The following is a 26206-nucleotide window of genomic DNA, read 5'->3' as shown; positions in this document are numbered from 1 at the left end:
TCATAGGCTAAAAGGCTGCTAACTCCTTCCACCTTAGTAATGTCTTATTTTATCACTTATAAGCATTTTATTTAGTAGCAAATACAGTGACTAGCAAGTCAAAAGACAAGGAATAGGAAATAAAATACAATAGTACAAAGAGAATAGAAACAGAATAGAAATAGAAATAAAAGAAAAGAAAAGAAAAGCCTAAAAAGAAAAGCCTAAAAAGAAAAGATAAAACTAGAGAGTAAAAGAGAACCAGTAACAAAATACCAATAGTGTCAGGGTAAAGCCAGTATTTTTCTTCTAATTGAGATAGCAACCAATAAAAACTGTGACTGTTCACAGTTACGACGGTGATGAAAAAGTAACTTTATGATCAATCCTCGCATTTATGACCTTTGCGGTGAAAGCAAAGGAAAGCTGAGGTAAGATCATAAGCACAGTTCCAGTTTCACTCAGCAACCACTTTGCTTAACGTCCAAGCTGCTAATTGTGGTTGCTAAATGAGGATTATCTGTATTGTCCACTGAGGCCAGCTTTGCTTGCTCTGACAATTAATGTTTATTTTTAGAAGATGATGATGATGAGTGATGTTCAGCATCAGCATCTAGCCTTTTTGGCTAAGAAGAGCTAGGTATATAGGAGAGAGAGAGAGAGAGAGAGAGAGAGAGAGAGATCTCCTCTGAGTTTAATTCCCAGTCATTCCAACCATGCGATTTCCTGACAATGTTACAGAAGTGCTTCACTACTGCCTACTTGAGATTTTGTTTTTAAAATTATTGACTATCACTCTAAAGTGCTTCTTGGGAAGCGGAGCACTTTGTATGTTTTGGGGCCCTTATAATATGTGCTTCTCAAAGGCATCAACAAATCTAGGCACTGGTTGGCCTAACACATTGTCTGGTCAAGGCAAACCACTTTCGACCCTGGGGTTTGACTGCATGTGTCGGGGAGGATATCAACAGGGACTGTGACTTCGCCGAATGTGCCTAAATAAATAAATAAAATCCCAACGTACAGTGGTACCTCGGTTCACGAACTTAATTCGTTCCGTGACTCTGGTCGCGACCCAAATTGGTCGCAACCCGAATCAAATTTCCCCATAAGGTTCAATGTAAACACGGTTAATCCATTCTGAACCATATGTATTTTTTTTTTTAAACCACAAAACTATGACACAAAGTACAGCACGAAGAGAGAGAACGCTAACCTTGCTCGACGCGACTTCTGGCGAGGAGGACAGGAAGGCGGGTGGGGAGGCGGATATTGCTTGGAGGGAGAGTCCCCCTCCCTACAGGAAGCCACGACCACGTGTCACGGGAGGGAAGATGGCCGCGGATCCTGTTCGTCACCCGATCCGGCGTTCGCGAACGGAGGCAAAATTTTGCGAACGGAGCTGTTCGTGACCCGAATTGGTCGTGAACAGAAGCGTTCGTGACCCGAGGTACCACTGTATAGCAAACAGAGATGGCTGGCAGTCCCAAGCCAGCTTTCCCCCCAAATCTAGTTAGCTTTTGTCCAAAGGTAAGGAAAGAAAATAAAGGCATAACCTGATGATTCCTGGTCAGTTAGCCACCAGATCCCAAAGGCACATTCAGACAACTGATTCAAGCCTTGGACTACGTTGCATTTTCCTTTGCCCCTGCTTGGCTGCTGATCACACCCGAAGGTGGGTTCACCCGAGTCTCTTTGTTTAATAAAAGATTGGAGCAGTGTACCGAAAACCATTTGCCCTTTGGGCAAGTTGTTCCCAAAATTAATTTTATACAGTGGGAAAAATAATAAAAAAAAAATGTGGTTTAATAGATGGCAGGGGAAAGGAATGTTGTTGGCAAGCTTGACTAGTTTCCATTATGTTTAATTCAGTGGTGCACTTCCTTCCAATGCACTGTGGATTCAAAAAAGAAAAATCTTACCTAAAGGGAGGAGGAAGAAGAGAAGGCAGCAAAGAGATTTTTGATTTTGGATCCTGTAAAAACAATTCTGGCGTGAGGAAGCTTCTGGATTCTTGGATGGAGTGACTTTGGAAGGGTCTATATTAACCCAAGAATAGAGAATCTTCCCCATTTTCCTACAATGTTTGATATAGATTGGGGGGGCAGCATTTCCTTCTGGCCAAGGGCAGCCTCTCAAAGAAAAAATGCCTAGGATCTCATGTACAGAATGTCTGATTTTGGGGTGCTGGTGGCCAACCTTGTTATATCCTCAGAAGTATTCGAGCTGCCTATCTGTGAACTGTCCATGAAGGAAATGAGAACTATGCATCACACTGTTTATAGAAAGGAACAGATAAGATTGCTGCTGAGTTCATTTTTTTGACTAGAAGAACTCGAAAATGTCTTCATGATCGAGATGGAAAGAGCTTGAGATTTAAAAAAATGAATCTTATGGATGATAGACTTTGGGGGCCAGGAAAGGAACTGGGAACATGGTCTTCTTACTAATAGCCAACCAGCAAGAGATTCATATCAAGCCCTTCACCCTTTGAAGAGAAAGAGCCCCCAATACAAGAGTCAATGAGTTTGGGAACAAGGAAAACATCCAGCGTTCAGTACTATTCTTTTCTTGTTTTTCTGAGGGATAAGATTGAAAGTGAAGAAATTGCTTTGGGTCGCTTGAGAAAAGGAGGTGCTTCGTATCAAAGGCCTGCTGGCTCATTACTGATGCATTTGCTTGTCCCAGCACCCCCCTGCTCCCCGGCAGCTGAATTTCAAGGTGGAAATATCACTGATCTATTATTCTCTTTTCTGTAGCACCAAGTATAACTTCTTAACACAGTGGCAGGTTAGATAAAACTAGGAATTATTTGAAGGGAATATTAACAAACTCAACCCAATGTTTTTCCTCCTCTTCCTTTTGCAAAGCATGTTGGAAGACAGAAGGAGCGGTGCATCACACGGAAACTAGTTTTAGGAAAAGCTACACCACTTAGAGGGAATGAGACCAAATATTGGGTGCATGAGAAACAAGGTGCCCCAAATGGAAAAGAAATAAACTAGGATATCCTTAAGTGAATACAACACACCAACTCTGCAGCTTTGCCCAGTTTTACCAAAATCATGGGTACGGTTGTTGCCCAACACACAGGGGAAGAAATGGGGAAATGACAAAAAGAGACTCAGAGTAACTCCATCTTATTTATGCTAGAGGTACGTTGCTCTGAAGAACTGCTTTTGCAGATTTTGAGATTCTGTTACATTACCCTACTAGCAGTAAATATCATTCCAGCATTCCAAGTGATTCTTCTTCCCTCAACCTCTCAGGGCATGATATGTCCCATCCTATTCTGTATACAGAGGCTAAGTAGCCTGGCAGTTGAATTCATTGCCAGCATTGGTGATGGAAGATACCCTCTACCACATCTTAACTCAACAGGTTACCTGACAAAGTGTGAAGTGGGCTGTAGGCCACTCAGTTCTCTCCACCACCACTCATTCTGTCTAATTAGGACTCGTCCTCATCCCAGCATTGTCTTCCAAAAACAGGAGCTAAGAGGGCTGAAGGCAACACAACAGAGACAAACTCATCTCTCTCTTTCATTAGAAGTGCTTCCTGACTTCCTTGGGAGTAAGAGCAGGACTTGCTCAGGAATAAAACATATAAGAAATGCAACGTGCAATTGAAACAGGTTAAGCAGAGCCTTGGACAACCAGCCTCAGACTCTGCAACCTGGAAACAGCCAGGGAATGACCACACCGGTGTTTTAGAGGACGGCTGTGCAGTAATGAGAATCACCCAATTGGAACCGAGCTGTATGAACATGCCCACAGGCCAGTGGGTCTAATGACTGATGCAATTTTGACATCTAGGATTAACCAGCTGAGGGCAAAATGGAAAAAGAGCCAAACAGCTCATGGATAAAGCATGTAGTTCATATGTGGGAGATCCTGGATATCTCCTCTTCAAAGTAAATAAAGGACAGGTGATGGGCAAGACCTCTTTCAAATCCAAAACCCTGGAAAAAGACTAGAGGCAGGCCAGTTATCTGATATTATAAAAAGGAACTTTCTATATTCTTGGATGATACACAAAACATATTTCTGCATTGCATGTATGGATCTGGGCTTTTGCCAAGGATCTCCCTGATTTAGGAGCAGGCTCCTGTTCAGATCATCTGATCGTCTTCCATCACTTAAAGGAATCTAATCAAACTTCCATCCCCAATATACTCATTTTCTATACAGGTAATCCTTGTTTACCAATCACTCGTTCAGCAACTGTTCAAAGTTACCACAGTACTGAAAAAGGAGACCTATGAGCAGTCCTCGAAGTTGCAGTCATTGCAGCATTCCTGTGGTCCCATAATTGCAACTTGGGTGCTTGGCAACCAGCATGCATTTACAACGGTCACAGCATCCTGCAGTCACATGATCACCATTTGCAACTTTCACCACCAGCTTCGGACAAGCAAAGTCAGTGGGAAAGCCAGCAGGAAGTTGTAAGTTGCAGTCATGTGACATCACACTTAATGACCCGCTGTGATTCACTTACTGACTGCAGCCAGAACTGATGTCGTAAGTCAGCACAGTCATGTGACATTTCATTTAACGACCGGGCCACTTACTGAAGGAGTTCCCAATTGCAGTCGGTAAGTAAGAACTGCCTGTATAGAGGGCATTTCTATTTGACGTCAGTCTTCCCCATCAGGAATTTGAAGTGGTATAGTCACTTACATAGGTTCCACTTCCATGGGAGTCAACTAACACGTTATAACCAAACCAGCCAGGAAGATAGCTGAATGACTGGTTTCACACATCATGCTAAATCATAATGTCATTGGGTGAGATGGTGTCAGAACTTGACAGATGGGCGGCGACAAATTTGAAATATAAATAAATAAAAGTAAACAAATAAAATAACTTTGGGCTTTTTGTCTTGGGTGAACCTAGCCAGTGTGAAGGCCTCATTTCCCAGTCTGAAAAGGCCTGGAGCCAGAGCAGCACCCCCTGCCCCGACTTTTGCCAAAAGAAACTGAACATTTAAAACAACAACCAAGTCCCACCATCCCTTCTCCCACCTGTAACCTCCATGCCGAGCTGAGCTTCAGACGCCTCCACCAAGGCCCGGCTGCCTGCAGCGCTCTGAGCAAGCTAGTGGGAAGTCTAAGATGATCTACACTGGGGTCACCATGGAGATATAAATTCTCATCTAAATTCAGAATCATGCCTTGACTTTTTAAAGTAGGAAAAAAAGGTATGGCCACATCAGGGGACCTAGTAGATGCACATCTCCCAAAACAGTACTGTTGTTTTCTTTTTCTTTATAGAAACTCCTCTACCGTAATTAACATTAATTTCATCCACCTATGGAATGGAAAAGGCTGCACTATCAGATTTTCCAAAGCCTCCAGAGGTCTGGGAAGAAAGCAGTTTGTTCAAAACTCCCTCCCATTTACTGATTACTCCAGATAAAACTGGGATGTGATTTTCAACATAATGCTAGGACTCACACATTGCACCAAGTCCTAAGGTGGTAGTCTTTAGAGTTGGCTTAACACGTTCTGGGAGCCCAGCCAATTGGGGTTGGTAAACCATGGATTATGGCAGGGTAATGCCTTTCTTTCTACCTCCAAAGTCCATAGGAGGCATCACAGTCAATGTCACCAAAGAAGGCAGGCTTAATGTTTTTCATTATTTGGGAAAGGGTACTTGATTATTATTTTTTTTCTGCTTAAGGAAATGAAGTGCATTAAGCTCTGGGAAGGATTTACATACCTATTTTCAGTTAAAAAAAAAAAATTAAGAAAGAACCTGTAATTGTACTGCTAAATTTTGATGGTGAAATGTGAACATTTGAGATGAGGAGACTCTGGAGATTTAAACTTTGGTACGGAGCTTCAAAGGGGATGCGGTGGTGCAGCGGCTTAATGACGCTGAAAGTTGCCGGCCAGAAATGGTCGACGCTTCAGCGGTTCGAGTCCAGCCTTTGCATTAACAGGGTGAGCTCCTGTTTCCTCCCCAGTTCTTGTCAACCCAACAGTTCGAAAACTCACGTGAGTAGATAAATGGGGACTCTCACTCCGGTGGGAGGAAAAATGCTGGTGGCGCCTTGCAAAAGGAATCGGGAGCAGTTGCCGGTAAGCGCAAAAAACCGCGCGCACCCGAAAAGGGCGCGAAACCCCGCCTCCTGCGCTCACCAGCTGGGCTCTGCTCTTGGAAGGAGGCTCTGGCAAACCACTTCCGAAACACCTTGCCTTGAAAACGGCAAGGACTCGTCCAAGCAGTCACTGCAGAGTCGGTAACGACTGAGCGCAGATTTAAAAAAAAAAAAAAAACGGAGCTTCAGGCAGCCCCCAAGTTGCCCATCCAGGTGTTTTGGTTTACTGGAGGGGTCACAGCATCCATCATCTCAAAGAATGCACCAAGGCTTGCAGGGGATGGTCAAGGCCCAGATTCCAGAAATGGAAGAGGTCAGGAGTTTAAAGGGATATTTAAAATAAATGCCTTAAGCTCCTTCAAGGCATAAGGCACACATTTTGTCTTTTAAACCCCCAACCTCTAAAAAAGTGCAAAATTGGGCCAAATTTCTGTTTACCTTGGAGTGATCTGAGAGTGACAGCAGGAAGGCTAGTAAGCCGCAAATTGCACCAGGCTAAACCTTTTCCACTCTTGGCTTAGCATATTATGTGACCCCAGTCACAACAATGCACACATTCTTCGTGGCTTAGATCTGCTCCCATCCCCAATCCATTGCCATATCTGCAAGAGGTGAATTGTTGCAGATGGAATTAATCTGAATTTGACACACAGCCCAGAAGATCAAGGGAAGAGGGTATCATTTTTTTTTTCAGAGAGACTTTCAGCTATGCTCTTCTTCAAAATGTCAGAGTTATGGGTGGTTCAGTAAGCAAGGAAACCAGAAAGGGTTTTGGAGATATAAATTTTGCACCCTTGTACTAAACCATGTACAACGATGGTTTAGTGGACCACAGCTTTGCAAATTCTTGCTCTTTCATACAATAGAAAAGAAGAACAGAAGTATCTGTAGCCCACTTCAGGCTATGCTGAAATGTGGGAAACATAAACTCTATTTAGTTCATACAGACCAGGCTCCTGAGTTATCATTAGTCCTTGGCTTGTTGGACTAACCGAAGTTGGAAAACAAACATCTGAAAGAGTTTGATGAGACATTTGCAATTGCTTAGCTGAGGCTCTGGAAAACTGAACCAAATGGACTGGTGTTACAGCAATAAATTGTGCTGACTGTATTCCAGCTGTTACTCATAAGGTCAAGGTTTGGAACATTAGTTACCCCCTCCAAAAGATTCCCTGGTCCTCCAGAATTCCCCAGTCCATAATCATCAACAGAACAGTAATCTGAAAAACAGACTGAGAGGAAGCACTGGTAATAAAAAAGTGCCTTATGACTTCCTTGGGTCTTTTTAAGCATTTCATGGGCACTTAGTTACTGATAACCAATCAGCATCAAAGCAGAAACGGAAATACTAATTGGAAGGTTCTGGCGTGCATTGCTCAAGAGGACCAGCACTGGGCCATTTAGAAGTAAATGAAAGGCCTTTGATTTGTGACAGCATAATGAAATCATCAACGTTTCCATTGATCAAAGCATCAGATGGAGAAGTTAGACAAGACCATTTAGTACATATGCAGGCACATGCTGCAGTCTATCAATCAGAACAGATCAAACAGGGTAATCTGCACGAGAAGCCATCGGCTGGGTATTTGGGAAGACTTTTTGCTTCTTGGCAACTTGCAATTTATTCTGGATAATGAAATATTTGTACTGGACTTGTGCCTGTGTGAGCCATTATGATCTCTTGGATTAAAAGGTTATTCAGTGCTGGACGAGTGTGGTAGAATCTTCTTTCGTTCCAATACCCAGCTTTGTCTCTTGGGTCTCTCTTTGAGTCCTGATTCTCTTCCAACCACTATCCATGATTTAGGGTTTCACATATAGACATGCAACAAAAATTTGAAGTTGAGCTTAAAACTAAGCCTGCCTAAAAGCCATTGTTTTCTGCATTTCAGAATAGGGTGAACAACTCTAAGCAGGTTAAATGACAGCACCTGCATCTGATTCCACTGGAAAAAAAATGCTCTCCTTTTTAATGTGCTAATCATTATCCTGAAACACTAATGGGATTAGAAAGCAAGATTCAGTGGCTGCCTCCTGAAAATCATTAAGACCTATTAGAATAAATTAACCTTCATCCTTCCACTGAGCAACTTCTGAGTCCTTTCCAAGCTTCCTTCCTCTCAATACAATGACAAGGAGCCCTTACTTGAGCACTGAAGAGTGAGGAAACTCTTCAGTATTTGTTCTCTCTTCCCTTGATTAATGTAAGTTAATAAACTACACAGCCTATGGGGGATTCTCCCCTTGCAACCGTGTTTATGGCAGGCTTGTGCTACACTAATTGTAAATCAAGATAGTCCAACCTGAAGTGGCAGGAGTCCCACTGGATTCCTAGGTCTAGACAACTGAAAGGATGGGGGGAGAGGCCTCAAAGGCCCCCTTATGCAATTAGTGGCTGGACATGCTTGATTACCTTCCACCCTAGTTTGTTCTCCCAGAGCTGCACTTCAGCTCACCTGAAATGTTTAATTACAGAGTAGAAGACAGTGACAGACAGAGAAGATCTAATACTTTGTATATACAATCATCTAGTTCAACTGCAACACCACTTCAGATGCTAGAGATAACTTATAGAAGAAGAGAAATCCAGCTTGTTCAGAAAACAAGAAAAGTTGAATCTTCACTAAAGTTATAACTTGATACATGATTACAATGGGAACCCTTCAGGAGTGTCAATAGACCAACTGTATATGCCACTAACTACTTTTCCATTTTCTCTCCTAAGAGGATTCTGCAGGTATGACACACAGAATTCCCATTTTTTAAATGCACTTAATGTCTAGTTGCCAGAAATGCAGAGAGGTGTGCTTACCACTATGTTAACCCTTGGAAATAGGGTGAACTAGTTGTCTAACAAATCAAGCAACCTTTACAAGATTTTCATATTTGTGCAGGACCTGTGAACAGGTGTGTTTCACTGGAAACAAATCCTCCTCTATTTCCATAGAGCTGCATATTTTCAAGGTTTCATTCATTTTCATCTCTGCAAGCTCTCTACAGATCTCCTAGCCAATTCCTTCCCCCATTATGGCTCCTTGTCTCTGGTATGCAGTGACATTACCTATGTACGCCTGCCATTTTAGAGAGAGGGAAGAAGTTGATTAAGGCTTTCCTCAAATCTTGCCAGTATTACTGGAAAACAAAGCCCAACCCTGGAGAAACTGATCAGGGATGAAACAATGGAGAAATTTCATGAGATTAGGAACAGGCCAGCGTTTGTGGTTTGAACAGATGAGCTGCTGGTGACAGAAGGACGACTAAGGATTAGCAGCTTTTGTGTTTTCAGAAGGGTGTGTGTGTGTCAGCCATCATTTTTTGGCTGTGAATATTAACTATAACCTGATTCCAAGGATGCCACTAACCAATGCGTCCAGGCTGAAATCTATGTCTTGAAATGACAGACATCAAGCCAAAGCACTTGGCTTAATTTTAAAATGGTTTTGCTTCCGATCCAATCCCCCTGCCCCCCATAATCCCTGACACTTTTGTAACATCTCATCTGAGGGAGAACGCTGAAGACTCTGAATGCTTTTGATTCTCTTTGGAGATTTTTGGCTTGGTCCTGGTTAAAGTATTCCTTGAGAAGAGATTTTAGTTTGGCTTGGTTAGAAACCAGCTTGGCTATCATTCTTTTTTATGAGCTCGTATAGAAGGGCTGTCCAGTTCTGTTACCCATCTCCCTCCCTGTGCTCTAGACCAGTGTTTCTCAACCTTGGCAGCTTGAAGATGTGTGGACTTCAATTCCCAGAAATCCCTAGCCAGCATGTTGGCTAAGGAATTCTGGGAGTTGAAGTCCACACATCTTCAAGCTGCCAAGGTTGAGAAACACTACACATTGGAATACATCTCTTATCTCTAGAAATGAGAGACAGCAATCCAACATTACAGCTTTCTTGTGTCCACTGAACTGTGCTTCAAATTATTTTTTTAACATCAAAAAGACAACCATTCTTTATCCTCATGGTGAATAAGACCATAGTGGTTATTAGTCAGAAAATGCAATATTCAGATTGAATGGCAATATCCTATTGCGTATTAGCTTCTCTAAGACAAATGGGAATGCTTTGTTCATGTAATTTCTTTCTGCATAGTGATGATGGCTTACCAAATGCAGTGGTAGATGTGGACCTTGGGATTAAACTGGAAGGCTTTGCCATGCTGCACTTAAACTAGGGAAAACTGGAATTTAAATTCCTGAGAGCTGATTTGGGCTAGAACACTAAGACTTTTCTAGTTTGCTCATTTAGCAAACTACCCAGCTTTGCTGAGCATAGGAATACAAGAAAAAAAATCTGCTGGGTTAGAACAAAGATACATCCTCTCTAGCACCAAGGAGTTCATAAAACAGGTCATGAGAGTAACGGCTGGGTTCTTTCTTTAAGTAAGATTGGGTAAACCACCATTGGCCGCATCTGGTCAACATACTAAGCCATAAGCCAGATTTACAAATCCCAATGACTGGTTTTACATACCATGCCAAAAAATGATGTTGTAATTTTAACACCACGCATGAACGCAGCCTACTAATAATCCTGTTCCTCCTGTTTGCCCCATGGCAATGCTGCCCTTGAAGGGTCTTGAAGGCACCCCTTTCTCCCCAGCAAGATTTCTTTTCTTTCTTTTTTTCCAAGAAGGGAAATATATAAGAAAGGAGATTGCTGAGAATCTTTCTGAAAGGACAGTCAGAAGGAAAATAATGGCTTGAAGTAGAAAGATGCAGTTGTCATGAGATTCTCCCTGTCCTCCGAAATTCTGCTGGCGTGGAACAGTTCATTAGGAAGAATGGATCCCTTTTCTTTGGAGGTGCCACATTTCGACTTAATGAGCTGGCAACCCTATCAATGTATTGGAGTGTGTGTCACTGCTAGGCACAAGTGGCTAATGTGCTGTTTTCTACTCATTAGAGATAAACTGATTCATGAAATTGAAGGCAAAAGCTTCATTGCCCTGCATCTCATATTTAGATGGCAACACAGGGACTGAAAGAAAAAGGACAGCTTGGCAAGTCAGATTGGTGATTGCTCTCCGTGGACGTTCCACAGGTCCCAGCTTTGACCTTCTCAGATAAAACAGACACGGTGAAATACATTGGTCTCAACAAGTGGGATGAGTTTCATCTTGTGTGGTTTCAGGACAGCAGTTTCCTTCGCAGTGGTATTTCACTTCTCCTAACTCAAAATACCATTAGGTAACAACAAGCAAGGTGAGTCAGAAGAACAGTCTGCCAAATCAGACCAAGTGTCTGTGAAATCCAGCATCCTTTTTCTAACACTGTTCAACCATATGTCTCTGGGAAGCCAACAGGTTGAAAGTGATGGTGACAGCACACCCCAGCTGTTGTCCCCTAACAGCTGCTATTCAAAAAAGTTTTTCTTTAAGCCATACTTTGAAGTGAACTCCACATGTTCCAGAGATGTGAATTCATGAAAATATTCCAGAGATGTAAAGACTCCAGCACGTAGTCCTGAAGAGAGTCAGATCAAGTCAAGGGACCCTAGAATCCTAGACAGGGCCATTTAGGCCATTAACTCCAACCGCCTTCCTTATTAAAGCACCCCCAACAAATGTGTTACAGTTTGAACACATCCAGAGAAGGTAGCTCATCCCTTAGTAATCAGTTCCACTGTCCAACTCTTCCTACATTTAGGAAGGGTTTTTCCCCCTAACTTTCAATCAGAATTTGTCTTCTTGTCACTTAAGATCATTATTCAGTGTCCTAAATATTAGATTTTTAGGGAAAAAATTCAGATACATAAGTTCAAGGACACTGATCTCAGGTCAGCACTGAATATTTTATGCATGTTTCATAAGCCAGTGTTCTGCGGTTAACACAACATCTATCTAAAGTGAGTGGAATATCCGATATAAATAGGCCACAAGAACAAAAGAAGCTGACATACTGATCAAATCTGTATAGTTCACTACTGTCAGCCCTGTCCAGTAAGAATTCTCTAGTATTTTATAAGTGAGTTTCCAGCTCTACCTGAAGATGCGGAGAAGTGAACTTGAGATTTTCTGTTGTAAAGTACATGACCTGCCATTCAGCTATGGCTCCTCTTGTGCAGACACTGGCACTTTGCATCCTTGGAAATGTCCTTTTGTCCTGCCTTACCAATGCTTCTATCATCCAAATCACAGTGCAGACAAGAAGGTAAGAGGTAGGATAACTGATGAGTACAAAACTGAGCCAGAACAGATTCTGGAAGCATACAGCTATCAGTAAATGATGCTCAAATCACCATCTCAGGACCATGGAAGGCAGCTCTGCAGCTAACATAATGGCAGATTCTCTGGATACTGGTCCAATTCAACCTCTTCAAGTATCCTCAAAAGCTTTTTAAAGGGGTAATGAGTTCTGGATGGGAGGGAAGGGTTTTAGGGTTCACTAGAGGAATCCAAAGTTCATGCTATGGAGTCAGAGGTAGTAACACTTCCCTGGAATGTTGGGACCATGGAGTGGGATCTCTAGGGTAGAGAAGTCCTACCTGAAAATGAAATATTTTTATCCTCCCCACCCCCCCCACCCCCCACCCCAAAGCTACTGTCATTGGTAAGAACAGTTTCAGAGACTTCTCAGTTCTGGACCATGATGTTCACCACTCTCTCCTTTACCTCTGATGAAGAGTCTGTGTGACTCAAAGTTAGCAAATTCTTATCAAAACAAGATTATGCCTCTGTATATTTTGGGTTCCCTGAGAATCAATTAGAGAGCAATGTGGGTCCCCCTGCTGATTGATTTCCCCCCCCCTCAAAGTAGTACTGAGGCCTTCATCAAATAGAAATGCAAAAGTGGAGTGAAGGAGAGAAAAAACCCCAAAAGAAACAAAGTAGGAACAGCTCAGTCATCTTATATAACATAACAACCGCCAGTCTTTAACTGAAACAAGACTAATATATTGCTAATTCACTTTGCTTCCCCCCCTCATAAGACCCTTGGGTTGAGGAATAAAAGTACTTCTCTCCTTTTCACGCTTTTATTGCTCTAGCCAGAGGTCATTAAAAACAGTTCAAGATAATCATCACAGAGCCTCAGGTCTAATGGTATAGTTTAACATACCATGTCAGATGCAGGCTCAATTCCACTAATTAAGACAAAAGTGTATCTCATAGACAGTGCAAACTTATGTTAGCATGGTTTATAACAAGAATAGGCAATCTGCGGTAGTAATTACATCAGCCTAATTTCAAAAATCGAATTGTAAAACTCAATTATAAAAGAGATCAGTTGAGAGTGCTGGTAAGGTATATGTCTGGCTTCCCTACGTTCTGCTGTTGAGAGAGAAAGAAAGGTGTCAGAAAGAGAAAATGAATGGGAGAGAGAAAAAACTAAGGGGCCACCCTGCCCCCACCCACTGCTTGCTTCAGCCCCACCCATCACCCAAGGGAATGCAACCATTGACAGGGGGAAAAAAAACAGCCCAGCCCTGATCTGTAATATAGTTTTTGCCCAGGACGTATTTATCTTGCCTTTCCCCATATTCCTCAAGACAGCTTATAGAAATAGAAAAATGCAACTCAGTAAAAACAGCTTATTAGGAAAAGGAGGAAAGAACAATCCAAGCATGCAATAAAACACTTTAAAGACAACTGCAACAGGAAGCCACACGAGAAAAAGCAGCCGAGAAAAGAACGGAATAACAAAAAAATGGAGGAAGGACTACAGTGGAGGTTGCCTTAGGCTCCTGGAAGAAAGGGAGGAAATAAATCTAACCAACAAAACTAAAAGACTGCGTAAAAGTATGGTATACAAGCTATAACTCTGGTCTCTGAGGAAAAATGGGTTTCCTAAATAGGAAAGTGTTAATGCTGTGGCAAGACAAGAGGCAGGTAAGACTAAAAGACAGAAATGGTTACACAACAACAACATCCTGTAGCCGATGAGATGTCAATTCTGTTCTCATATCTACTCTGACAATGCTTATTTATTTAGTTACACAGTTTATCTCTCACCCATTTCCACCAAGTCTGGGTGGCACATAAAAAAACCACAAATCTCATTTAAAAAAACCCCAAACCAATCATTTTAAAACAACAAACGTCCTAAAAACAGCAGGATGGGACAGACTCATCAGGACCTCATGGTGTCATCTGCCACGTTTTCCAATACAATGCACGCTGTCATTTGCCAACCTTGCCTTACGAACAGGCCAGGCGCTAAGCAAAATAAAAATAAAAATAAAGGAACACATATTGGAAAACAGAAATGCCAGTATTTGAAAACTTATAGAGGGACATGACAACCTTCCAGGACATTGGTACGAATTAACAATTCTTGAAAAAAAAATTCCAAGGGAGAGTTCAACATGAAACAGCTGAACTACAGTGCATCAGCTCTATCTTCTATGGCTCGTGGGATAGATTTCTTTTCATTTTACCAACTGGGCTCATCACTTCACCACTGGATGAACCTTACCACCCCAAAATGTTTCATAAATGGCCATGGTAAATAAAGGAATTCTTCATTCCCTTCTGACCTCATCGTTCACACCTTGTGGAGTGGAGGGTAGCTCTTTGAAAAATGATGTTACAGGTTAGTCAACAAGGGGCCAAAAGACTTGATTATTAATTTATTTAATCCCTGTTGTTGCCTCATCTAACTTCAGTTCTTCTTGAATTCTTGACTGCTTTGTCTTAGCAGAGAAAAGAACCTACTGGGACCAACCTAGGACAGTTCCCCCCTTCCCCCAGCTTTGTGGCAGCTTCTCTGGGGAGAATCTCCAGCCTCTTCTGCTGCATCTTCAGGTTTGCTTTGCTGAAGCACGTGTTTACTGGAATAAGGCCAATGCACCTAGCTAATTCACTTTTTTCCCACCTTGTGAGAACTCTTCGGTTGAAGAATAAAAAGTTCCTCATTCTGATGACCAAGCTTCTGACTGCCAGTCTGCCCCTGCAGAAAAGTCTAGTGCAGCTGCTTCAGCCAAGAGGTAGCAGGAATGATGGTGGCTTCCATAACTTCTTTCATGAAGAACAGAACTAGGATATAGGGCAGGCCCTAGATTACAGCACGAAAGCCAGATAGGTTCCTCGGTCTTGCACTAGGGAAACTCTGGGTACTGGTAGGATCCCAGAATTTAATGAGACCATTGAGGTAACAGAATGCAGTCCCCTGCTCAGTGCAGAAATCCACACTGAAGCAACTTCAAGAAATTCCCATCTGACTGCTTGAAATCATCCAGTGAAGGAGAATCTACCACATTCCTAGGCCATTGGTTCCCCTGCTAAACTGCTGTAATATTACAAGGTCTTTCCTAGCTCAAGACTTCCTGTAATTCAAGACTGTCTCTGTGAGCAGAAAGCCTAAAATTCAACCCCTGCATCTTTAGGTAGGATGCCTGAAACCTTGACAACCTGATGCTAGGTTCAGTTTTGACAATACTGGGCTAGCTGGATATAATCTGGTATAAATCCCCATCTTCCTGTTGCCAATACATTTGTTTTCAAGCCACTTACTTGGGTGTGTGAGACTCGTCCACCCGATTGCCTAGCTGGAACTCGTGAGACTTGCTCCGATGCAAGACGGTGAAGCCTGGGAAGAGGTGAATCAGTTTCCGAGACGAAGGGGGTGGTGTGCCCGGGGGTTTCACTTTGTTCCTCCTCCTGACTGGTGGTGTGCCTGGAGCAGTCGTGGTGGTTATTATATTAGGGGTGCATGGCGGAGTGTGGGCTGCATGCCGCTGGCGTGGGGAAGGGGGCAAGGAGCGGTGGCCTGATTCCAGTGGAGGACACAGTCCTGGAAAACCTTCTACTGTTAGCCTGTCCATGTGCGTGTAGACAAGATCATGGGACAAAGTTGGGTGGCAGTAATGTTGAATGCATTTGGACTTGGTTTTGGGACTCAAAGGGAGATGAGTTCGGATCCACTGCATGGATTCAGATTGGCACACAGGGCTATTCTCTTTGCCAGTCTCAGTTGTTGGCCACTGGATGGTCCAATCTTGCTTAGAAAGACTACCTCCTGTGGAAAAAAAAATGGAAAGAGAAGTATCAATCACACCAATAGTTTGAAGCATTGTCTCGCAGCACCTGCTCTGTCACAGCAGATGTATGTTACAATTTCAATCAGTTTCAAATTGACTTAATAAGTAAATATATCCAATGGTGCTGATCTAGAAATTGGGCTAGCGTGCAATGAGGAATTAGAAGGAGGGATAGAAGCTACAGATTCTTAAACCAGGAGACATCTGGACATAATATCAAAACGTGTCTTCCAATTCCTCTATTTTCCACCTTCCTGGAAAGAAGCTTCTATTTTATTCTCTCATTTTCATGGGATGCTTTAGAATATTTGGGGGTATATTTTTAAACTTTGGTTCTGTAGGTCAGAAGAGGATGCTGATCTTGTATTTTCCATTACATCTCTCTTATTACTCTGTGGTCTCCTCCTTTTGGCTATCCCTATTTCCAATCTCATGGGAAGAGAGTTCATCCCAACCGAGACTGAATGCTTAGGGAGGCTGAAGACTGATGGAGAGAGGATGAAGGCAGAGAATTCACACGCATGCCTTGGTCACTTCATCACTAAGGCCAGAATAAGCACCAAGCAGCCCACCTGCATGAATTTTATCCAAATTTAATTTTCAAAGCAATTTCTTTTTCATCAATATATATATTGATATAATTATGGTTTTATATATATATATATATAGAGAGAGAGAGAGAGAGAGAGCGCATAGTACAACACTACATCACACAGTCACATACGCTGCCATTCCTGCGTCTGGTGAAAAAAGAATCAGAAGGAATCTCACTTCATTTGCTGGACTTAATAGAACTCATCACTCTGCACAAGACAGAAGCAAGCTTTTCCCTCCTGACACTTTTGATCTGATTTCTCTAACAACTCACACATTTCTTTAAAAGGTAATATTTGCATTCTAAAAAGGAGACTCTCCCAGCTCCTCCTTTTTATTCCACTTGGGCTATTAATTGATAGCCTTGTTATCTCGGCCTCCTTTTCAAGGAAATCAATTTATTTCGAGCTCTCAAGAAGGGAGAGGAAAAGAACAGAGGCTGCAAGACGGAGTAGGAAGGAGTTGATTAAAAGGAGTTTTTAAATAAGGTGGGGAGAAGTGAAGAAGAGGAAAGTGTGTTTTGTTGTAATGAAACTAATTAAAAAAAACATCTGGGGTCTGGGAATGGGAAAAAAAAATAGCAGTGCCATGATGGCAGGACTTTAGGGCAGGATTCAAACAAAACAATGAGGAGGTGACAACGTAATTCAGCTTCAAAGAGCCCTCCCCCTTAAAAGGACTAAGTGCAATTTAACATTGATTAAGCATGATCTGCATCATGCTTTTTGTCTCCCATGAAAGGTACCATAGGAAATTTCAAGAACTAAAGGGGCCTCCTGGGGTAGAACATCAGAAAGAAAATTCATGGAACACCCAGAACTGAAATGATGGAAGGCAACGTTTCATTTAAGTGAAACCATAATTATATTAAAGCTACAGCTGTTAGATTCGTACAAACATCTCAGCCACAAACTATGGTTTACAAGCCACAAAAGATGGATCCAATGTCCAAGCCAAAACCAAATGAAGTAGGTGCAATGGTCTGTGGGAATAACCTTGGCCGCAGATGGGACCACCGGCATGTAACAAATTTCTCAACCCACAGAAGGAGAGGGGATGTGGGAAGCATTTCAGAAGGGACCCTCCCTAGTTTTCCGAAGAGTAAAAGGAGAGGAGGGGAGAAATACTTTCAGACTTGCAAGTCTGATGTTACCCCTTTGAGGTAGTTCTGACAAGAAGCACAATCAGGAGTACTAACTCTGTCTTTATTGTAAGGTTACATTAACAGAAACTTGCAGAATTGTCCCCTTTCCTTCTGTCTCATTCCTCCTGTCTCCCAAGGTCATTCCCACATACCATTACAGGAGCCCAGCATGATGGGTGCTTCCCAAATGCATGGAGCAGCCCACACCTCCAATTTCTCCACTCCCTACTGATGCACTGAAATCGGGGGTATTCTGCTACTCTAATAAATGTACATGCAGCCCACAGTACCCTTCTGTGACCCCAGAGTGCAGGGACAAAACACACAGTATTTCTTAAGAGTTTTTATGTCTTGGGACAATTTTGAGGGCAAAACAAGCCTCACACTTCTGCAAGGCTTATGGCATTCATTTCTCCACATAAGCCCCCAATCTCTCCAACCTCCCCCTAATTAGCCCCCCCCCCCTTAATTCTTGGCCCTGCCCATATCTGGAGTGCAGCAGTCAACATATCACCCAAAGCTCAAAAGTCACACACTTTTAACTTGTGACTGCGGGATTTAGTTGCCTGCTTTCCGTGATCTCTCCAAGGTCCTGAAGGAACCACCCTGACCACAGTCCCTACGATCTGGCCAAGGTTTTGCAACCCTAGGCTCCTCTGGACATTCTGATCCCAGAACTATGTTAGAAGATGAATAAATAAAATAAAATCTACAACATGGGGGAAAAGGCTGTGCAGCAGAAAGAGGTGCAGAAGGTGTTGTTTGGAAAGTGTTTGGGGAATTACTCACCTACTTCCTTCTTGCTTCAACTATTCAAAGCAGGTTATAAGGCGGCAGACGATTTACCAATTGGAGCCTTTTAACGTAACCAATTTTCAAGTTTTAAGGTCATGCGTTTTCAGGTTTTGAGCATACAGAAGGTTGAAAACTGCTCCTCTTTGCATTGACAAAAGGATAAGCATGTTCGAGCTTCTTGCACTGAGAAGCAAAGTTGGCCAAAGAGCAAACTGAATTAACTACTCATTGTGGAGTCCTTGGTGGTCTCTAAGTGCTCTTGAGTGCTCTCTCTTGGTGCTCAACCCTGAGTTACTTATATTCTCTTCTATTGTAACTACTTACTACTCAGGGCAATCCCTGAGAGGGGAACGCTTTATGCCTCTTACACTCTTTCCTTGAATGGCTTTTGGCAATCTAGGCTCCATACAACTGAGCTGTTCCTCCCATTTTTTGCTTTTTAATTTTGACTAGAACTCTGAAGTTCTGAATGACCCAGTCTTGTTTCCTAATTATGAGCAATAGTTAATTATACCAGTATGGTATTACCACATTTTTGGCAGGCCGTTACACATGCACATCTTGATGCAGCTTTAACAACTCCTTCAGCTCATTTGCATCCCCCATTTAATTCTGCAATGTCAATGTGTACATGGGCAGATTAATAAAACTTGGAGGGAGGAGGGAAAAGGGGGACAACCTTGATGTAAAGATCTACATACCTCAAAATTCTTTTTTTGTGGACTTATACTACTATGCATATAGGATGCACGCACTGATCAAACATTTTGCTCCCACCTACTGAAATAAAACCGGAACGGATTATTTCATCAAGATGATTTGGGAATAATATTCAAATGATATGCAAGAGTAGATACACGCCTTAAAGAAATGCCACATGGAAATAATCTGGATGAATGAAATGAAACTGAAGCCAAGTGTGCCTTCCTGAATTTTAGAAAGTAACCATTTCCTCCAACACCACTAAATTATATCCTGAAATGAAGAAAGTTTGAGGTAACGAAAGATAGATGAAGACCTAGGAGCTCTGTTCAGTGGTGGCATTCAAAATGGTTTCAGTTCTGAGATAGAGATGGCGGGGAGGGGGGCAGGCACCAGGAAAATTTCAGGATCCTAGTTTAAAAAAAATAAATAAAAAGTAATTATGATATCTCCTGATTTAGGAGACTGCAGATTCAATCTATATTAATACCAGATTTCAGTTTGCCATGAATGTAGCATGAATTACTTCTCCAATGTTCTATTGTTAACCCTTGGTAATTTTCAGTGAATTCTACCACCACCCACCCTCCACAACTTACACACCTTTAAAAGAATTAAATGCTTACTCTGATATTTACACCAGGAACAGGAAATTGTTTCTGTAACTATAGATCTTTTTTTCAGCCTCTGAAAATCCTGTGGGAATTATATTATGAAATCATTGGAGGAGATTGGGCTGAAATTTCTGTCCCTTTATTTGCTTACATGGGGCTGTGTGTGGGTGTTAAGCTACTGAATATTTAACACACTTGGCGGGATTTTCTGCAGGGAAGAAGGAATCAATGCATTACTATACATTTTAGCAGTACAATATAGAAGAAGCTATAAAAAGGAATGAAGAGAGAGCCAGATGCAACTTGCCCACCTAAACCCCACCCAGGTTGGTATCCTTGTAAAAGATGGTGCTAACTTCTGGAGTAGGAAGGACAGTGCCTGCCCCTTCCACAAATACATAAGGCCTTCTAACCCAACCAATCAGAGCATCTTCTCCATCCTGCAAAAACCAGATAACTGCAGTGCATAACCTCTGGTCGATCCTTACAAGAAAACTGCAGTGCATAACCTCTGGTCGATCCTTACAAGAAAAAAATGTGCAGTTATGGGTCAGCTACTTACAATTATCCAAGGAAAATGCCATCAGGGAGGGGGGAACAGTAATTACCACTACTCTGTGTTGCTAATTAATGATGATTGATGGATACTAAACATAGGAGTGGTATGGCTGGGAGGAGAGAGCCTAAAGGACACCACAGAAGGAGAACCCCTTCAAGGGCTGTTCAGCTCCTCCACCCAGGCTTCAAGTATGTTCTTGCCATTACCAATATACGTTTCCTTGCTATTTAGTTTGATGGCTGTGTCACAGCTTGACTGATGCTGTAAAAATAGGTGTGTCGTGCCTAAAAATATCTAGGAAAGAGTTGGGAGTTCATACAAAGGCATCCATGATGCTTTTTCAGAGGGTTGGCAGAGGCGGAATTGTTGAACTGTCAATGCATTTGGTTGTGGACCCCCTTCGGAAAGGCCTTTAAAACCTCTTCTGCAGATGCTTCCTCACTGCAGCTTGGAAATGCCAAGAGAAGCTGCTAAATCCATAACCAGGAGAAGGACGTGGAAGGGCAACAGTGGATGCTACACACATTAATTCTATATCGTCCTTCATATGCTCTGCCTCTCTGCTTGGGAAAAGCAGTAGCTTGGTGATGAAGGGTAGACTTTACAACCCTTTGCAAAACTTCAAAGAGCAACTCAGACTTGAGTTCCTCGGTCCAACTTTGAAGGGACCATCCCCTCAAAACTCCAGAAGGCCAATCTCTTTGCCATACAGACCACAACAATCCAAAGTCTCATTGTGCCTTCCCCCAGTCTGAGGCCTTTCAGATGTGGCTGGGACTCAGTCCTATTATCCCCCGGTCCCTATTGAAAGCATCAGCTTGGGCAAGGCTGCGCAGGTCTGACAGGGTAGAAAATTATCCTCCATAGCTGATTTTTTTTAAAAAAAGCTCTTTGTGAGCTCTCCTCCTCCACAACTAACCCCAAGTTACTACGGCAACCTACAATCTTATGCAAAAGACAAGACGGAAAGGGCATGAAGCACTGCTAGCTTTTGTGTTGTGTGTGAGGGTTTTTGGGGGGGGAGGGGAGAGAGGGGTCTTTTTGGCCAGGTTTGAGAGGGAAGGGAAACCAATGCCTTGAATGCAGGTAAAAACACTTCCAAGCAAAAAATAAGGCCCTGAACCCCATCCCCCAGTTCAGCTGGGACGCCAGTTGGCTTCTCTGTCCCTGAAGGACCTCCCATCACTGGCCATTTGGTGCAGTCATAAACGTAACCAAATTAAGTGCCGACAGCTGAAGGCTCGCCTTGAACCTCCATTATGGTCCATTGTGTCTGGCATCACATTGCTCAGATGATGAGCTGTTTCCTCTAAGTATCAAACTGCCTCGGGTGCTTTGGTGGACAGGTGGTCTAATGCCATACTTTGCGTGCACATAAAATTAAATGATTCAACAGCACGAGTCATTAATCTGGCCACAGGCAGAAAGAAAAACGAAAGAAAGAGTTGGGTCAGGCCCTTGAGAATGGGTTTATGTCCACCATGGGATATGAATGATGACCAGCCCATGCTCGCAACCCAGAATAAATCTACCATGTTCCAAGGAGGACTTGTGTATTGGGTATGTGTATTGTAAGTGTACAATTGGGGTGGGGAAAACTTTGGCAGGGGTTCAAGGCCACACTGGCTCCTTCAGTGGCATGCCAAAAAGTCAGCGAGGCCAGGACAAGTATGCAGACAAAAATTACATGTGATTAAATTTAAACTAAATTGTGCTAGTGTAATAGACTTCATATGGTTATACTCCATGTATTTAGTATCCCTTCTTCCTGACCTCACATTAAAAAGGACAGTTGGGAAGCAAATTTGGGAAGGGCGCTGAGAGCCCAGCACAAAGCTTTGGGCGACTATCTAGTTGTACTCCCCAACTTGCCTTCTTCAGTAGCAAGACCTCTCTGAAGTCCCAGATTGAATGCACCATTCTTTGAATTTTTCTTCAAAAAGTAGAGATCTGAGGGAGGGAACTGAATTTCTTACGCCGTAGATTCACACGGCCTCAGCTCTAGATGCTTAGATGAATGTTTTGCTTTCTCCTGCTGCCCTAGAGAGCGGGATTTGATAGAATGGATGATGGCCACGTCAGCTTTCGCTTGAGGACTCCCTTGTGGAAGAATTCATTTACAGGGAATGCTTGGGCTTCGCAAGTGCGGCATCAGGCAAGGGGATAGAACTAAATGGTCTTTAAGGGCCCCCCAGCTCTGAGTATGAAAGTGTAACAAGATGTCACCATGGCATTACAAGAGCTCTAACGCAGTACAACAGATGGGGGGCGGGTTCTCAGTTCGGTTCTCCCGCCTCTTGCAAACTCTCTAGGTAGCTTCACATAATGTCCATCTCTCCCAGCTTCCATCTAATCACTGGAATATGGGGATAGCCCTGCATAGAACTCATCTGAAGGGTTAATAACGAGGTCATGTTTGTGAACAGTATATATGACTGATGTGTGTGTGTGCCTTTGAGTCAGTCTTGACTCCTGGAAACTGCCTGGACAAGTCCCTGCAGTTTCTTGGCAACATTTTGGGAAGGGGTTCACCCTTGCCTTCTTCTTCCTAGGGCCGAGAGAGAGGGACTGGCCCAAGGTCACCCAGCTGGCGTTGTGCCTAAGGCAGGACTAGAATCCATGGCCTCCCAGTTTCTAGCCTGGTGCCTTGAACCGCTACACGAATCTGGCTGTCACGATTGAGAGCCTATAAAGAGGGAAAAAATTAAGAAAACCTAAAGAACTTGTAGGGGGCAGTTTGGTATAATGGTTAAGGCGCCAGGCTAGAATCTGGGAGATCGTGAGGTCTAGTCCTGTCTCAGCACGAAGCCAGCTGGGTGACCTTGGGCCGGTCCCTCTCCCTCAGCCCCAGGAAGAAGCAGGCCAGGGCGAACCCCTTCTGCAATCTTGCCAAGAAAACTGCAGGGACTTGTCCAGGCAGTTGCCAGGACCCTGCCCTGACTCAAAGGCACAAAAATAATAAAATAATGAACTTGTGGATATGTACACAAGAAGGCACATTCACGTTCTGGACAGGGAACCTGCCTGGAGATAGCAACCACATCCCAAGAGGAAAAACAAGCACCAACACGCCACCGATCAAGATGCACCTTCCACCCGCCTCCACAGCGGTCTCATTCAACGCTTTCCATAGCTGATCTGGTACAGCCTAATGAAGAGGCATTAGCCATTTCATAAAAATGACAAATGGAATCCCATCTAGCCTTCCCCACCCCCTTCATCTGGAGAAGTAATGGATTTCTACATTCTCCCCCCGCCCCCCCCGCCCCCCACATTCCAGGATATATTTCTGACAATCACATTCAGGAGCTAAAACTGATTAATCGCCTGGTGCTCGTATTGCAATATGCTTTCCTCGTGCTTAATATTCAACATGTAAGTAATGTTCAAGGAGTGCGCTGATATCCTAGAGCAACGCTGGCCCCAAATTGCCCCCCTCTTCCAACAGCTGAATGTGGGGCAGGGTGAAACAGGAACCGTTTTTCCCATGACAAAGTGATTGATTAAGGGGAGATATGAAAAGAGGAGGAGGAGGGGGAGGAGGGTTTCTTTCCACCATCAATAATTTCCACCTCCTCCTTACAAGGGTGGAGAACTCAGCCTTGTTGCCAAAATCACATGCACGGAGGCTCAGGAAGCTGGACGAATCTATATGGGGAGAGAGAGAGAGAGAGAGAGAGAGAGAGAGAGAGAGAGAAAGCAGATGTGTACGCAGCTCTCCACTGACAGGCACCCTCTGCTCCCAGCTCCCGACATCCATCACTGGGGCAGGCGTGGGAGGCTCGTCTGCCAAACAGCCATCCCGAGGAAGTGATAGCGTGGCGACACCGGTGACCTTTTCTTCATGACACAGAACCGCAAAGCCTACAAACACAGCGTGAAGTCCATCCAGCCTCCTGTTCTTCACTCGTTAAGTACCCTGATATCCATCTTCTGTCTCACTTGTCCATCTTCACAGGCAGATTTATTTAATTAGCCCAAGAGAAAGAGCCTGGGCAACCCAGATTTCTTTTCTTCTCTTTTCTCTTCTAGCCTCCCTGAACTAAGGACTTTCCCAGACTGGAAGACCCTTTCCAAATGATTCAGTTTGCTGCCCAACAGTTTCAAAGCTGCGACTCCTTTGTGGCCCAGGATGGTCCTACAAGGAACTTTTTTTTTTTGCAGCAAAATATATCCCTTCCAAGCAGAAGCAAACCAAGGAGAAGGAGCAGCAGACTCAAGAGGAGATCAAGTAGACAATGATCACCTTCGGAGGAAGAAACGCCTGTTTGCAGAGTAGCCCACAAAGATATCTCTCTAAGGCAGTGTTTCTCAACCTCAGCCACTTTAAGATGTGTGGACTTCAGTTCTGGGACACATCTTAAAGTGACTGAGGTTGAGAAATCCTGATCTAAAGATACCTGGAGCTGACCTACGTTTGAGTTTCCCTGAATCAATTTTAATGCAATGGCCAACTTCTATCCTCCAGTTTCTTGAAGGTTTTCTTTCTGCCTCATTCTCGGGATGCTTTAGAATTTCTTTTCCATTTCTTTCGGTAAGCTTTAGGGCTGACTCGATTGTCGGAGGCGACCGAAGGTGTTTTACTGCAGTGCTGCTGCTTGCTGGGGTACAGTTGTCCTCGGCTGTCTGCATATTCCCACCTGAAAGAGTCCCTGGGAGGAGGTTTTCCTTGGCACTGAAACATGGGAGAGGCTGAAGGCTGCTGGGGAAAAGATTTCAGACTGAGGAACAGCAAATCCTCATTCTGGGCTGGTTTGTAGCTAAGCTAAGGGCACAGGCTCTGTGTCCTGACCATAACAAAGGTACTGGAGGGGCCGTGTCTTTTTCCTACCAAACTAAGTGACAACAGTTGTGGGAAAAGGCAACAAATGTGGGCACACTTAAAAAATAGTGCAGCCGGGTTGAAAAATAAAAATCAGCACCCTTTTCCTTCCTATCTTTCCTCCACGCAGACCCAGCATTTGCATTTTTAAAAAGGGCCACACAGTTCCCCGTTAGAGCGATCTTGCAGCATTTCCTTACTCCTGATTTACTATATTTATACCCCACTTCCCACCCCACCAAAGGAACCCAAGACTGCACCCTCACCCACCACCCATCCCCAGACAGCAAGGAACGATGGGAGCTGTAGTCCAAAACTTATGGAAGGAAATGGATTGTTTCCCTGCTGTATCAAGATGCAGAAATTTAAGCTTTCTCCCTGCAAGACTGAAGGAGGCCACAACGCCCTATTTCCCCCTCCCTGCTCCCTGCCAGCACATTATTCCCGTGGAGATATGTCCTAGGAAATTGGATGGCCCTAATTAATGACTCATTAACTGACACTGACATTGCCCCTTATCCTAATTTATTAATATCAGTCTTGACTCTTCCATCTCTTGCAACTTAAAAAGATGCAAAGCATTTTAAAGAGAAAGCAGCCGTATTTCAAGATTGCATTGGAAGAAGTCCAGACGTCTTGGGATCTTAAATCTCTACAGAATCTCCTTGCCTCTGAAACCCTGGGGAGGGGGGTGGGTGTGCTGGCTTCATGCTCAAGAGCCACTGCCTCTGCCTCAAGAACTAGAAACCTGCTGTTGAAAACAAAAGACAGACACACACACACACACCCCACCACAAAGCTATACAGTACTTCATAAGGGTCGGCATACACCATATATAGCGCTCTGGGGGCGAGTCCACTTTCATTATCTCTGAGTTTCCCTGCAGTGCTATGTCTTTGAAAGAAAAGCGGGCTTGG

General features: G+C 43.4%; 1 protein-coding gene across 3 annotated transcripts in view; it reads right to left on the bottom strand.

Moving 5' to 3' along the window:
- Positions 1–26206, bottom strand: part of KSR2 (kinase suppressor of ras 2) — a 153698-nt gene that overhangs the window by 97944 nt on the left and 29548 nt on the right. For all 3 annotated transcript variants that reach the window (XM_007434513.4, XM_025170714.2, XM_088136637.1), the window contains one exon: positions 15532–16036. In XM_007434513.4, the coding sequence (XP_007434575.2) occupies positions 15532–16036 (505 nt within the window). The remainder of the gene's footprint in view (positions 1–15531; positions 16037–26206) is intronic.

The sequence above is a fragment of the Python bivittatus genome, unplaced genomic scaffold, assembly GCF_059951505.1.
Source record: "Python bivittatus isolate LINGU-HERP-01145 unplaced genomic scaffold, Pbiv_v1 ctg000110_np1212, whole genome shotgun sequence".
Classification (NCBI taxonomy): domain Eukaryota; kingdom Metazoa; phylum Chordata; class Lepidosauria; order Squamata; family Pythonidae; genus Python; species Python bivittatus.
The sequence above is the reverse complement of the archived record's forward strand: the minus strand, read 5'-3'. Positions and strand labels throughout refer to the sequence as shown.